Genomic DNA, 15584 nt, shown 5'->3' on the forward strand with positions numbered 1-15584 from the left:
TAAGGAATTACGTCATATGATATAATTAGAAAATGCTTTTAAGGAAACAGTATCTCCAAATTCTAAGAATTTCGAGTAGAAAAAGTTACAATTCACTTCCTTGTGTCCCTAAATGATGTGTTTGAAAATAAGTGTGGGGGCACCTGAGTGGCTAAGTTGGTTAAGCACCCAACTTCGGCTAAGGTTACGATGTCAACAGTTAATGAGTTCGAACCCTGGCATCAGGCTCTCTGCTGTCAGTGCAGGGCCTCCTTCAGATCCTTGGTTGGTCTCCCTCTCTCTCTCTGTCCCTCCCCAACTTGCACTCTCTCTCTCTCTCTCTCAAAAATAAAAAAAATTTAAAAACTAAAAATAAAAAATAAGTGGAGAGATTCTACTATCTCTTCTCACCAACGTAGATTTGATTAGAACAATGCTTTTTTTTTTTAATTTGAGAGAGAGCACGTCAACAGGGGAGAGGGGCAGAGGCAGGGAGTGGGGGGACAGAGAGAGACAGAGACAGAGAGACAAAGAGAGAGAGAGAGAGAGAGAGAGAGAGAGAAAGAATTTTAAGCAGGCTCCACAGTCGGAAGCTCCACTGACCTGAGCCAAAACCATGAGGAGGAGGTTCAATTGACTGAGCCACCCAGTGGCCCCTAAATTTGCGTCAAACAATTCTTAGAAGAGTACAAAGCATTCACCCTCTGACCAAGAGTAAATTTAGAAAAAAAGAGAAAATGGAAATTATTACACTTTAGAGCAGGCAATTTTCCATCAAAGTTTGCTGTATCAGTCAATATTAATGTCAAAAAGTAGGTTTCATGAACAGGTGAACAACTGGTGACAGTCATGAAAACTCTCCACTTGACATTTAAATATTAAGGACCGAGGTTCTGGGTTTCAAGAATAAAGCCAGGGTTTATAGTCACCATACACTTCGATATACCATGAAAAGCAACCTGTGACCAAAACTCCACTCTAGGACATTTTAATACTCCTGGAATGTGGTTCCACAACTCTCATATCACTGATTAACCATCAGAGCCTCAACCTATTATAAGAAATGCTGGAGCTGAAGAATAGAAGCAAAGAACCCTAACTATATAGCTAATTGTCACACATTGATAACATGAAGGGACTGATAATACTGTAGTATGTAACAATGTTTAGTCTTTTTAAAATTTTATTTATTTATTTTTTTAAGTAAACTTCACTCCCAAGGTGGGGCTTGAACTCATGACCCTGAGATCAGAGTTGAATGGCTCTACCCACTGAGCCAGTCAGCCACCCCTATGTTTTGTTTTGTTTTTCTTTAAGTAATCTCTATGCCCAATGTGGGGCTGGAACTCACAATCCCAAACCTGAGTCTCACACTCCTCTGACTGAGTGTGAACCAGCCAGCTGTCCCTGAACAAATGACAATCTACGTGGAACCCAAAGACAATACTACATATAGAGACAGCTTGAGATTATCCGCACTATCTGTCAAAGGGAACATGGGATTCTTGTTCATTTTCCCTCCATTCTCTGGTGACTTCCTCACAGGGTTTCCTATAAGCATGGTTTACAGCACTCTTTTACCTTTAATTCCTATCTTTTCTAGATCTATCACTCCTGTTTTCATTTTATTATTCCTCTGCAGTCTCACCATGTATCTCTCACCTTTTACTTATAACTAGCCTTCTCACAATCTGCCCAAGAATTATTTGTGGGCCTGTCTCTCCTAATAGATCAAAAACTCCCTGGTGTTGGAGATTCATTTCGGTATCTTCTAGAGTATATAGCCCAGTGCCTTACATGTGAAAGGTGCTATTTAAAAAAAACTGCAAACAAATGTTGGCAAAGATACAGAGAAAATGGAATCCTTGGGCACTGTTGGTAAGACTGTAAAATGGTGCAGTCACTATTAAAAAAAAAAGTATGAACATTAAAACAATTAAATTAGACCATTAAAAGTAGAACTACCAAATGATCCAGCAATCCCACTTGAAAGCAGCGTCTGGAAGAGGTATTTGCATGATAAGGCTCATAGCAGTATTCACAACAGCCAAGAGGTAGAAGCAACTTAAGTGTCCGGCAACAGGTGAATGAAAAACAAAATGTAGTGATATACACACATACACCAACATTCAATGGAATATTACCCAGCCTTAAAAAAGAAGGGAATTCTGTCTCATGTTATAACAAGGAGCCTGGAGAACATTACTCGGAGATAAGCCAGTCACAAGAGGACAAACACTGTTATGATTCCATGTATACGAGGTATTTCAAGTAGTCAAATTCACAGCGACAGAAACTAGAAGGATGGCTACCAAGAGCCGAAGGAGCGGGGCCTGGAGAGGGGGGAAAGAGGATCATTGTTAAATAGGTGTAGAGTTCAAACTTGCAAGACGAAATGTTTTGGATATCTGCAGCACAGCAGTGGGAACACGCTTCACGCTACTGAGCTGTGCGCTCACAAATGGTTACAACAGTAAATTTTACGTTATTTGTTTTTTACACCACCACAAAAATAGACAGGTAGATAGATAACTTTAAAAAGAACAGCCCTGCTGTACAAGATTATCTTGAAGGTCTTAGTTTGGCTAATTTGGTCAGAAAAAAAGCTTGGTGGCAAAGAGGAAGCAAGCATATGGTGAGAGGAGCAAGCCAACAGGGTGGCTTGACCCGCCTAGGAGCCTCTCCTCCTCCCCCCTTTCCCCCAAACAGGGTTACTTTTTGTTCTCTCCCACAGTTTAGAGAACCTCATCCCCACCCCCACTCCCTCACCCACTACAGGAGCCATACAAAAGCAGAATTTCCTGGGGACAAAACTCCACTTAGCCTCCTGCTGCTGGAGACTCAACTCCTCCTGGCAGGAGCCCTTGAAACATTTATGTGAAATAAGCCTTTTTTAAAATACTAGTTTATCCAAACTCTGGGCCAAGGAACACATTTGAATAGAGGTGACATAGAGGAGAATTCACTTATTTAATGCAATGAAATATGAAGAGTTAAGGGCTACAGTGAGGCAATAAATCTTAAAAGTTATCAATTAGGTAATTTCTGCTAAAAACCTAGATGTGAGAACCAGGGGTAGTGACTTCCATTTAAAAGCAAACAGCGTTTTAAGCACCCACGTGTCCTGAAACTTTTAGACCAAGACATCCCTAGAGCAATGCTGGGTGCAAGGCATGTTACACCCGTTCTTCCCCTCCTCACTTAAAATATTTTTTAGGATGAAATACACTTTTAAAATATTTGATTTTTAAGGAATCGCTACACCCAAATCTTCTAGTCAGACAGTCAAAAACATTGTCAAATATCCCCTGGGGGGTAAAATCCTCCCCTCCCGGTTGAGAACTGCTAATACAGAGGACTTAGTCCACTTCTTTTTTTTTTTTCATTTTTTTTTAAATGTTTATCTTTATTTTTGACAGAGAGAGACAGAGCATGAGCAGGGGAGAGGCAGAGAGAGAGGGAGACACAGAATGTGAAGCAGGCTCCAGACTCTGAGCTGGCAGCACAGAGTCCGACGTGGGGCTTGAACTCATGAACCGTGAGATCACAACCCGAGCCGAAATCAGATGCTTGACTGACTGAGCCACCCAGGCGCCCCATAACTCAGTCCACTTCTAAAGTCAGACCCCATTTTGTTGTGGCCTGTTGCTGTTTTATACCAGCTTCTCCCGGCTCTTCGGTTACTATGGTAACGTTAAACATAAGCTCACACTATATTCTTGGTAAACTTTTCTGTTATGAAGAGAAAAGAGGCAGGCTACAGATTCTAACAAAAATATGGGTATTTACCTATAAGGCTTCTAAATTAATGGCTGAAAAAGGCTTCTTGGTTACCTGAAGCACAAGGTGTAAGAAGTTCCTAGATACTAACATAGGCTTTTCAGTGCCTGAACATAAAATCTATTTGTCTAGATGCTGGCTGGCCCACTTAATAGAGCATGCAATTTCTGATCTCAGGGTCCTGAGTTCAAGCCCCACGTTGGATATAGAGCTTACTTAAAAATAAATGAATGAATGAATGAATGAATGAGTAAATAAAGTTTTATACGTTGTAGTCAGCAGTGGATAACATCCATAAACAAGATAGGTAACTATAAAAATTAATACAGCTTTGGGCTCAAATGAAGGGAAGAGGACTTTTTGAATGAATAATACAAGAATGAGAAATCACTGTAGGAGAACAGGATAACATGGCTTTGGAATGGAATCAATTTGCATTTGAATCTGAACTTTCTGATCTTGGGTAAAACATTTAATCCCTCTGAGCCCAGAAAATAGGAGGGAAAAAAAAAGCCTCTTTTGTTTCTTATCTTGAGGAAGGGGATAGTCTTTTACCTATCTGTATTTCCACTATACCTGGAAAATAATGTCAAGAAATGAATTTTAAGTAAAAAATGTCAAGACTCCTTTCTTCTTTAAGAAATCATTTAATGTTTGTAAGACCTCTTGCCCTTCCAATAAGTCAGCTCCACACCAAGGTTATTTAAAGGATTCATGAACGACTTGGGACTGACCAGGCATGGTAATGAATAGGTTTCTTTTTCAAAAGTCAAAAACAGGGCCCTTGAACAATGAGGTTTTATACAAAAAGATTTAGACTCGTCCTCATCCACAATTCTTACATTTGTAAGTAATCTTTAAGCCTAATAAGAATTCTACCATTTGGGTATCACGGGAGATGTTGGTAGAGCACCATAGAAGCCCTCCACCAGAGAGTAGCAGGTACTGGCCTTAAGATCAAAATACAAGCCAAAAGGAGTGGGGGATCCTTCCACAGAATCGCCTTAACCTCCGATTGGCATAAAACAGGGTGGTGGTTAATCTTAACATTACAGAGAAGAAAAGCTGTGAAAAGCTGAGCATTCTCTTTATGAGCCTTTCACTTTATTTCTATAAAGACCTGAAGATCTGAGCATTCAATGATAGTTAAAATTACCTTACATCAAAGGGTAGTACCAGTATGTTAACATCACACTAACAGGCAACCTGCATTTTTATCCCCTCATCCCATTCCCCTCCAGCAAATACACAGTTTCAACTCTTCCCTCTTCTAGCTCTGGTGAGGACATCTAGTCTTTTCTGAAAAGTCTCGAGGAACAGCCCAGGGTCGTTTTCAGTAATTAGGAGAAACTGTCATAAAGAACATGCTTATAAAAGTCCCATAGCATATCACCTCACTGAAAAGGAAAAGGAAACATGAAACATTTTCTGCCAAGTACAAATATAATACAATTTTTGCTTCCATCGTCAAAATAGATAACCTGGAGGAGTTTAGATGTCTAACTCTTTTTGGGGTCTAAAATTTGGGGTTAGATACCATGGGCAATGGAAATTCGCTAACTGTGTGTGGTTTTGGTAATTTACAAGTATAATGAATGAGATAAAAGGGCTTCGATTTTCCCAAAATTCAGAACACTACTTCATTCCAAAAGAGATGTCACCTATAAATAGCCTCCCTCTTCTTAAATTTTATGTTTGGTTGAACTTTTCCCTATGTACATCATTTGGTTACATAATCTGTGGCAAGAGACAGCTAGACAAGGAATATTCAACACTTTAACCAATGACAATGTTCAGGGTGCTGGAAAATGAATCTTTCCACAAAAGACATCCAGTGTCAAAGCAAACCTCTTATATAGATCCTGACAAAGGACAAATTTAACGTCTAAGTGAGATCGACTTGAACAAAACATTCAAAATTTCTAAACAAGTTATGTTACCATGAGTACCTTTCATCAGTGGACTTCAGTCACTTACAATGTTGGTAAAGTGTTAATATGCAGAGAAAGCCACGTGGATATAGGTGAGTTATACTTTCTACGACACTCCCAATCCTGGGTTGGAGTCAGAAGGCTAGGCTTTCCAAAATGCCTAATGTGTCATGCGTTTGGTGTAATCTGAAATTCAAGATGTTCTGGGCCAGGCTGGTGACTTCCTAAGGAACATGTTCAGACCTTGTTTTAACTAGCAGTTTCTTAGTCTCTTATAAGTAATCATTTGTTCTACATTAGCTTGGGCTTCTTTATTCCTAAAGATCTTCCATTAGGCTTGAATGTCTTGTTATCTGTAATCAGGTATTTACACAGTAATGTGTTTCCTTTATTTTGCACTCATCGTTAGCTATTCTGTGGCTAACGCCATCTGCCTTAGGGTGATGTGGAACAGCAACTCCTGAGGTCCTCTTAGCCTTCATCTCCTGACCCACCTGAAGTTTCTCAAAGGGCTCTGGGTCACTGTACTTACTACCTAGGTAATGACAACATTATCATGAGTTTCCTTCACTTCAATGACTCCAAGACAGGCCAGAATTGCTAACCTTTGGGTCTAGGTGTCCAAATCCAACCATTCTTTTTTTTTTTTAAGATTTTTTTTTTTTTTAATTTAAATTTACTTAAGTAATTCCTATACCCAACTTGGGGCTCAAACTCATGACCCCAAGATCAAGAGTCACATGCTCTTCTGAATGAGCCAACCAGACGCTCAAAGTTACACCAACACTTAGAAATCACTTTTTTTTTAAGATTTTTTTTTTTTTTTTTTTTTAAGTAACCTCTACAACCCAATGTGCGGCTCAAACTCACAAGCCTAAGATAAAGAGTTGCATGCTCCATCGACTGAGCCAGCCAGGTGCTTCTAGAAAGCTACAAATCTTATAGTAAGCCTATAAACTAAAACTACATGGTTTATAGCACAACCAGCTATAGAGAACACAGTAGAAAACACAGCTAATGGGGCACCTGGGTGGCGCAGTCGGTTAAGCGTCCGACTTCAGCCAGGTCACGATCTCGCGGTCCAGGAGTTCGAGCCGCGCGTCGGGCTCTGGGCTGATGGCTCAGAGCCTGGAGCCTGTTTCCGATTCTGTGTCTCCCTCTCTCTCTGCCCCTCCCCCGTTCATGCTCTGTCTCTCTCTGTCCCAAAAATAAATAAACGTTGAAAAAAAAAATTAAAAAAAAAAAAAAGAAAACACAGCTAATTCATTCATGGAAATTTAGCATTGGATAGTACAAACAGTTGCCAAATTCTCTACTGCTAATTTGGGCCAGTTAGCATAAAACTCATCGGATTTGTTTAAAAGTATCTTCTTTTGGAAGGAAATGCTAAAGAACATGAGGAAAAGACTGAAGAAGAGGAGAGAGAAACTCATGTATCTATTGAAAAGGGGGTCAATTACACCCATGAACGACTTGGGTGTTCTGCCCTCAACGAGTAAACAGGAAAAAAAATCTAAATAGCTGAAGTCAGACTATCCTACCTAAAGGCTTTTACCTCTCAGTATTAAAAGGAGTATTTTATGCAAAATAAATTACCCAAACTAAAACATTCAAAAATGTTAAATATTCTCAAGAAAACAATAGCTTGAGCCCTCCATACTTCAGGTAACACTTCTTCCCATAAAGGAAAAAGAAATGAATACATTGAAGGAACATACAACTACTGAATAGCTAAAAGAAAAATAAAGCAACAAGGAGCAAATGTGTTTCAAAGATCTACTATATAGACTACTAAATTAAAACTCATAGTATATGTGTAAAAAAACTACTGCACATACTGTTAATTTTTATATTTAAAATAATCACTTTTCTCTTTTAAGCAGCAATTATCCCCCAGTATGATTCTTACTCAGTTGAGCTAAAGGATATAAGGGAGCAGCACCAGGATGTACATAGGCTGATAAAAGAGAACCCCAGAATTATAGAAAAAGGGTAAGGTACTGAGGTGAGAAACAAAGTCCAGTACCTTTTCATTTGCACCCAAATCTTCAAAGAAATGAAACCATAGGTTATCAGTCTAGCAATTTATTTGATACTCGATCTAAACCATTTCAGTAATCTTCATGGATAGAATTAAAAGGTCACACCCTTGGGGCACCTGGGTGGCTCAGTCAGTTAAGCATCTGACTTTGGCTCAGGTCATGATCTTGCGGTTTGTGAGTTTGAGCCCACGCTCCCCCACTTGTGCTCTATCTCTGTCTATCCAAAATAAATAAACATAAAAAAAATTTAAAGAAAAAAAGGACACCCCCCACCCCCGCCTGGGTGACAGATGGAAGCTACACTTGTGATCACAGCATAATGTATAAACTTGAGGAATCACTGTGTTGTACACCTGAAACTAATGTAACATTGAGTCAGCTATACTCAAAACGTAAAAATAAAAATAAAAACATCAGACTCCTTTCAAGACTTTGGTCAACTTTGGTAAAGATGATCCACAATAAATATTATTACCTGGTTAATGGGAGACAGAATTTTGCAAAACAAACTCTCTCCTCTCTTCCCTAACCCATCTTTTATGAACAAGAACACATAAAAATGGTACATTATTTATAGGAGAATGGGATGGACAAGGATGAATCCACTTTATAAAGCAGGAATAAACTATGATACATATATTATTGGTAAAGTAATTAAGAAATATAACTCACCATTTTTTAGGCTTTGACAATGGTTTATATTTGCTGTATTTTACACGCCATTCAAGAACTTCTTTACAGCGCTGACAAACTCCATCATGAAGCTTTGCATTAATTTTCTTAAAAACAAACAGAAAAACAAATTAAAAATTTCACTTGTGAGCCAGCATTGCAAACCCATGAAAAAGGCACATGAGAAATTTAAGTTTTTTTTAAAATAGTAACCTATGGAGTGCCTGGGTGGCTCAGTCAGGTAAGCCTCCAACTTCAGCTCAGGTCATGATCTCGCAGTCCATGAGTTCGAGCCCTAACTTGGGCTCTGTGTTGACAGCTCAGAGCCTGGAGCCTGCGTGGGATTCTGTGTCTCCCTCCCTCTGTGCCCCTCCCCTGCTCACTCTCTGCTTCTCTCTCAAAAATAAATATACATTAATAAATGAATCAATTAATTAATAAAATAGTAACCTAAATTTAATTGGTGTAATATCTTAAGATACAATATGTGTTTATTTTTTTACACTATGTATTTTTACATGCATTACTCAAGTTGGTTCTTTTACAAAGGCAAAGATTCTTTTTTTTAAATTTTTTTTTTCAACATTTATTTATTTTTGGGACAGAGAGAGACAGAGCATGAACGGGCGAGGGGCAGAGAGAGAGGGAGACACAGAATCGGAAACAGGCTCCAGGCTCTGAGCCATCAGCCCAGAGCCTGACGCGGGGCTCGAACTCCTGGACCGCGAGATCATGACCTGGCTGAAGTCGGACGCTTAACCGACTGCGCCACCCAGGCGCCCCAACAAAGGCAAAGATTCTTAATGAGGTGGAGCTCAGAATTAACCTTTTGGCAGGAGTATATGTTTTTAGATTTATTTATTTTGAGAGAGAGAGAGCGCAGGGGAGGGGCTGAGAGAGGAGAGAGAGAGAGAATACCAAGCAGACTCCGCAATGTCAGGACAGAGTTTGATGCAGGGTTTGAACCCATGAACTGCGAGATCAATGACCTGAGCCAAAATCAAGACTTGGCAGCTTAACTGACTAAGCCACCCAGGCACCCCGGCAGGACTATTTTACAAAGTCCTCCCCATTGATTCTGATGTGTGCAAGTGTGTGTGTGTGTGTGTGTGTGTGTGTGTGTGTGTGTGTGTGTGTTGAATGTTTATTTATTTACTTTTCAGAGAGAGACAGAAAGAATGCAAGCAAGGGGCAGAAAGAGAGGGAGACATAGAATCTGAAGCAGGTTTTGTGCTGATGGCGGGGCTCAAACTCACAAACCGTGAGACCATGACCTGAGCTGTAGCCAGATGCTGAACCAATGGAGCTACCCAGGCTCCCCCTGATGTGTACAAATGTTAAAACTCAAATTTGTACAGACAGGATATGTGCATTTTACTGCGTATAGGTTATATTCAATAAAAATATAATAACAAAAACCTAATTCATATTTTAAGCCTACTGTTTCCAACAATTCGAACTTTACCACTGAGAAACAAGAAAATATGCTGAGAAATTATAGTCCCAAATTGTCAACCTGGAGGCATGTGAGCACAGACCAGGATACCTGAGAAAGGAGTGTCAGGGAGAAGCAGCTTGAAGCAAAAGGGTACTTAGTCTTCAACTGTAATTCTGTATTCTTCACAGAAAGAAAAAATGTTTTAGAAAACTGATTTCTAATCTGATTCCTTCAGAATAGGAAATAAATGTGTGCTGGGAATATCTGTGGTGGGAAAAGGGCTTTATGAGGGGGAAAACCCCATTTTTATTAGGGTTTTCTTCTCAAAATGTGTTGGGAAATTAGGAGGATGAAAAAAATTTTAATGTGTCATGTGTTCTCCCCACTAGTTTTATATTTTATAATATATTCGTGTGATTCAGGACCTAGACTCTATATTCTCACTAAGTCCTCTGAGAATTCTCTATCTTACTTTGGCTCTGCAGGCCTGGTCTCTGCCTATTGTTGAAACAATGAGAAGGGTCATTTTATCTTTTCTTTGCTTCCTTTGTTTCCTTTTTTAATTTCTCAAGAGGAGCAGAAAAGCATCACAGAAGATGCAGAGTCTTTGGGAGGTTATCTGATGCTGAGTCTTTAAAGTTCTACATAAGAAGGTAAAATAATTTGACACAACATTTACTCAAAGAGAAAATATTTCAAGGGTATGTTCAAAAATCATAAATTAAGCTGTGAATACGTTTTGTTTGATTTTACTTCTGTGGTAAAAAACATATTCTGTTACTTATGAATTGTGTGTTGGGTATTCCTTTCTCCCCAACCTAGATGTAGAGTCCCTGGAAAAACAAATTCTGGGGGCACCTGGTGGCTCGGTCAGTTGAGCATCTGACTTCGGCTCAGGTCATGATCTCTCAGCTAGTGGGTTCGAGCCCTGCGTCGGGCTCTGTGCTGACAGCTCGGAGTCTGGAGCCTGCTTCGGATTCTGTGTCTCCCTCTCTCTCTGCCTCTAACACACTCGCATTCTGTCTCTCTCAAAAATAAATAAACATTAAAAAAAATTTTTAAAAGAAAAAGAAAAACAAATTCTGCATGAGGCTGTATTCTTCGCTTATTGTGGTCTGTTACCTGTTGCCAAAAAGAAGAAAATCTGTGTCCAATACTAAACTCTTCTTATCAAACTCGATACTTAGCTGTCCCACATAAGGCTTGCTAAGGAATACCCAGAACTAAAGTTTACATCTCATCATTTGCTCTCACTGCCCTCTGGTGCCTGGAATTTCTTACTAAAAGCATTACTTATGGGGGGAGGGGGGGCGGGATGACGCCTGAGTGGCTCAGTTGGTAAGCAACCAACTTCGGCTCAGGTCATGATCTCATGGTTTGTGAGTTCAAGCCCCGCATCAGGCTCTGTGCTGACAGCTTGGAGCCTGGAGCCTGCTTCTGATTCTTGTGTCTCCCTCTCTGACCATCCCCTGCTCTCTCTCTCTCTCTCTCTCTCTCTCTCGTTCTCTCTCTCAATAATAAATACTAAAAAAATTTTTTTAAAGCATTACTTGTATTTGCCCAACTCTAAGAGTCATGGGAACAAGCTAATGACTTGAATTATGACTATAATATGAATGTGACAGGAGCTTTCTAACTAGAATATTCTTAGAATGCAAAACATTTTGTTATTGTAATTTTATTATATATAACACACTCTGCTTGTTAATCAGGGAGCATTATTTAGTTTCTTGTTTGTTTCTGTATCCAATTTCTGACCAGTTCATCTTGATTTACAAAGCTGCACATAGCTGGGCAACTGGTTTCTTCAGGGTGGATCGGACAGTAGAACAAAACAGGTCTTTGTGGAAACTTGTCCTGTGAGGGATGTGTGAAGCAGTGTAAATGGAGATGTGGTAGAGAGTTCACAAGACTAACAGGCACTACTACAAAGTTAAACTTGATTTTCACGTGTTAAGAAATGAATGAGAGTAAGAATACAAATGCATGGTACTTTCACTTAAAAATAGTTGCAAAAAGAGAGAAAATTACATACTTCTGTTTTACCATATTTTGGCAAACCAGAAAAAGTAAAATCCAGAGATTTGAGCAATGAAAGCTAATCCTAGTTCTAGGAACCATTCTGCCTGGAGCAAAGATGGCGATCTTACCTTACTCACACCTATGTTTACAACTAACCCTGTTTTGGCAATTAATTTTAGCATATCCCTCCTGGTAGAAATCATAGGTTATTAAGGTTCAGATTTATGCATGCCCAAATATAAAATCAAAACTTAGTTTTGTAAGTATAAAATCCTTTAAAGATCATTTTGTTTAACAAGCTACTTTCCAGATCTTTGAAGGAAGAAAACTTCATGAGATTCCACTGAACTTAGGTGGAACTTAGTTAAAGAAGAAAACCTTGTTTATCAACTTTTTTTTTTTTTAGTCAGAATAAATTTAAGGTGTATCAAAAGACACTAGTAAATGTTATTCCTGCAGTAAACATTCTATTGTCAGACAATGCATCTTTTGTAATATAATACAGCAATCTCAAGAAGAAATTAGATGAGGACATTACCACCCAAGAGGCAAACTGCAAATATAATATCTGTAACAACATGGTAATACTGAAAAATATTGTTTAAAATATAAAGTGCGATTTAATAGAAGGAAGATACTATTATGGGAGAAAGGAACTTGAATACCACTCAAGAATAAATAACTAATAACTTTCATTAGGATTTTTTTGTACATCATATTTCTTTAAGAAATGCTAAAGGTAGGGGCGCCTGGGTGGCTAAGTCCATTAAGGGTCCAGCTTCGGCTCAGGTCATGATGTTATGGCTCATGGGTTTGGGCCCTGCGTGGGGCTCTGTACTGACAGCTCAGAGCCTGGAGCCTGCTTCAGATTCTGTCTCCCTCTCTCTGCCCCTCCCTTGCTCACGTGCTCTCTCTGTCTCTCTCCCTCATAAATAAATAAACATTAAAAAAATGTTTTTTAGTGTTAAAAAAAAGAAATGCTAAAGGTAAACAATGGTATATTTTTCTTCCCTTCATTAATTAAAAAAAAAAAAAAGAATTAAAAAACTATTTAAAAAAATTTTTTTTGTTTTTGTTTTTTTTAATTTATTTTTGAGACAGAGAGAGACAGAGCATGAGCAGGGGAGGGGCAGAGAGAGGGAGAGACAGAAACTGAAGTGGGCTCCAGGCTCTGAGCTGTCAGCACAGAGCCCGATGCGGGGCTCGAACTCACGAACAGAAGAGATCATGACCTGAGCTGAAGTCAGACGCTCCACCGACTGAGCCACCTAGACGCCCCAAAATCTAAATTATTAAAAAGAATAACAATTCTAACTGCTGCTGAAAATCCATTTCCATGAAATGGCCTTGTTCTTCCTCGGCATTACCCCTTCCTCCAAAATAAGGTTGTGGTGCTAATATAGTTACAACAGTATTACTCCAGAAAACAGGATTTTTATATTCTATTTATATTTAAAAGTATATATTTTTAAAATTTTCTATTAATACCCCTTAGACAGGATTAATAATCTCTAGATTTGGGAGCAAGAACTTATATGACTAATAATACTAACATAAAAATGTGTCTTTTAGGTTGTGACTTTCAAATCAAAAACTGTTTTAAATCCTTTTAATAAATACGGCCAGAACATTGTTGGTCATACAGTGTCTTCAAAATAAACACAACCAAAAGTAGGTGAGGGAATCAAATTACAGGGAAAGTCAGGGTAGACAGGGAAGATGACGAAGCCGGTCAAGAACACAGCTAGGAAACGCACCATGAGTGATGGACCACAAGTGAGATCCAAGGTTTCTTAGCCAGAGCTTTCTAGCAGCCAGTAAAACATGAGCTTCACTCCCCTACCTGCTTCAATGTCTGTAACATGACCAAAGTCCAATTTCTCGGAGGTAGCACAACTATTCTTGTTACTGAAACCCAAAGTCTGATCTTTCCCAAAAAGGAACTCATAGGAATAAGCCATGGTCTCAAAAACACCCTTACAAGATAAAGCGGTTCACAGAGCTGTTTTCTACCAAGGTTCTCAAAGTAGTCTGGTGTTACGTAACATCAAACACAGTGAGGTAAAAGTTATTCTCAGGAGTACAGACGCCTGATATCAATAGGATCTATAGGAATGCACTGCATATAATAAGGCCATCATAAATAGTATTTCTCTTAAATGAGTTCTAAAAACATTCACCTTTATTATGAAAAATTTCAAACATGCAGAAAATTTAAAGCAATAGTAATGCATAGCCACATACACATTATCTAGAGACAATTATTAACCTTTTTAACCTGTTTTTGTGTGTATACTCTTAAACTAAGTTGCAGACATCATGACCCTTTACCTCTTGACCATAATATATCCTAGAATACTTTCTCCTAATTAACCACACTGCTGTTACACTTCAGAAAAAGTGAAAAAAAAAAAACTCTCCAATGTCACTGAATATAGCCAATCTACCTTGAAATTTCCTCACCTGCCCCCTGCTACCTAAATCAGTATTCAAGTACTGTTTGGCTGTTATCTCTCTTTTGTTCTAGAAGGATTTCCGTCTTTTGTCCTCTTTTGCACTGATGTTTTTCAAAATTCCAGGCAAGCAAATTTGTCTGATTCTGGATTTATCTGATTCTTTATTCCTGACATAATTTAACTCATTGTTCTTTCTACCATATTTCCATAAAATGTAAGTTAGGTTTAAAGGCCTGGTTAGATCCAGGTTTAACAATTTTTTGATAACGCTGCTTCTGCACAATTCATATTACTCCCACCAGGAGACACAAAATATCCAGTTCTCATGGAGTCAGGGATATGAAATTGGACTTGGATAAGATGGTGACTGTCCTGAGCACTTCAAATAATAAAGATTAGTAACAATCTACGTGGTCATATCAATATACTGTTCCACAATAACATTTCATTTCATGGTTTTAGCACCCACTCAAGACCCTTTGCCTTGGGACACCTGGATGACTCAGTCCACACTGCCAGCATGGAGCCTGCTTTGAGTTCTTCTTCTTCCCCTTTTTCTACCCTTCACTGCTAAAGCTCACGTTCTCTCTCTCTCAAAATAAATAAACTTTAAAAAAAAATTTAAAAAGAACTTTTGCCTGAATCAATAATTTTGTTTATTTAGTAACCTCTATACTTACTTGTTTATTTAGTAAGTTATTTAATCAATCAATTAATTAATTAATTTACTTATTTAGTGAGAAAGTAAGCAAACAAGTAAGCTGTATGCCTAATGTGGGGCTTGAACTCACAACCCTAAGATCAGGGGTCACATACTCTACTGACTGAGCCAGACAGGTGCCACTGAATCAGTCACTGTAAATGCTAATTCTATCATTCTTTGTATACTCATTAAAATATTTTTTTAATTTTTTATTTTTAAAAGTTTTTTTTTTAAGTTTATTTATTTTTTAGAGCGAGAAAGCACAAATCGAGGAGGGGCAGAGAGAGAGGAGACAGAGAATCCCAAGCAGGCTCTGTGTCATCAATGTAGAGCCCAACGTGGGGCTCGAACCCATAAACCATGAGATCATGACCTGAGCTGAAGTCAGAGGCTTAGCCAGAGTGCCCCTTCATTAAGTTTGTTAAAAAGATTGCCAGCTGGGCACCTGGCTGGCTCAGTTGGAAGAAAATGTGACTCTAGATTTCAGGGTCATGAATTTGAGCTCCACTTTGGGTGTAGGGAATACAAACATAAATAAACTTTAAAAAATAATTTAAAAAA

General features: G+C 38.7%; 1 protein-coding gene across 3 annotated transcripts in view; it reads right to left on the reverse strand.

The window, feature by feature from the left end:
• Positions 1 to 15584, reverse strand: part of CUNH9orf85 (chromosome unknown C9orf85 homolog) — a 107312-nt gene that overhangs the window by 61294 nt on the left and 30434 nt on the right. For all 3 annotated transcript variants that reach the window (XM_040449356.1, XM_040449355.1, XM_040449357.1), the window contains exon 2: positions 8405 to 8511. In XM_040449356.1, the coding sequence (XP_040305290.1) occupies positions 8405 to 8511 (107 nt within the window). The remainder of the gene's footprint in view (positions 1 to 8404; positions 8512 to 15584) is intronic.

Source organism: Herpailurus yagouaroundi, unplaced genomic scaffold (assembly GCF_014898765.1).
Source record: "Herpailurus yagouaroundi ecotype Mexico unplaced genomic scaffold, PumYag 199, whole genome shotgun sequence".
Taxonomy (NCBI): domain Eukaryota; kingdom Metazoa; phylum Chordata; class Mammalia; order Carnivora; family Felidae; genus Herpailurus; species Herpailurus yagouaroundi.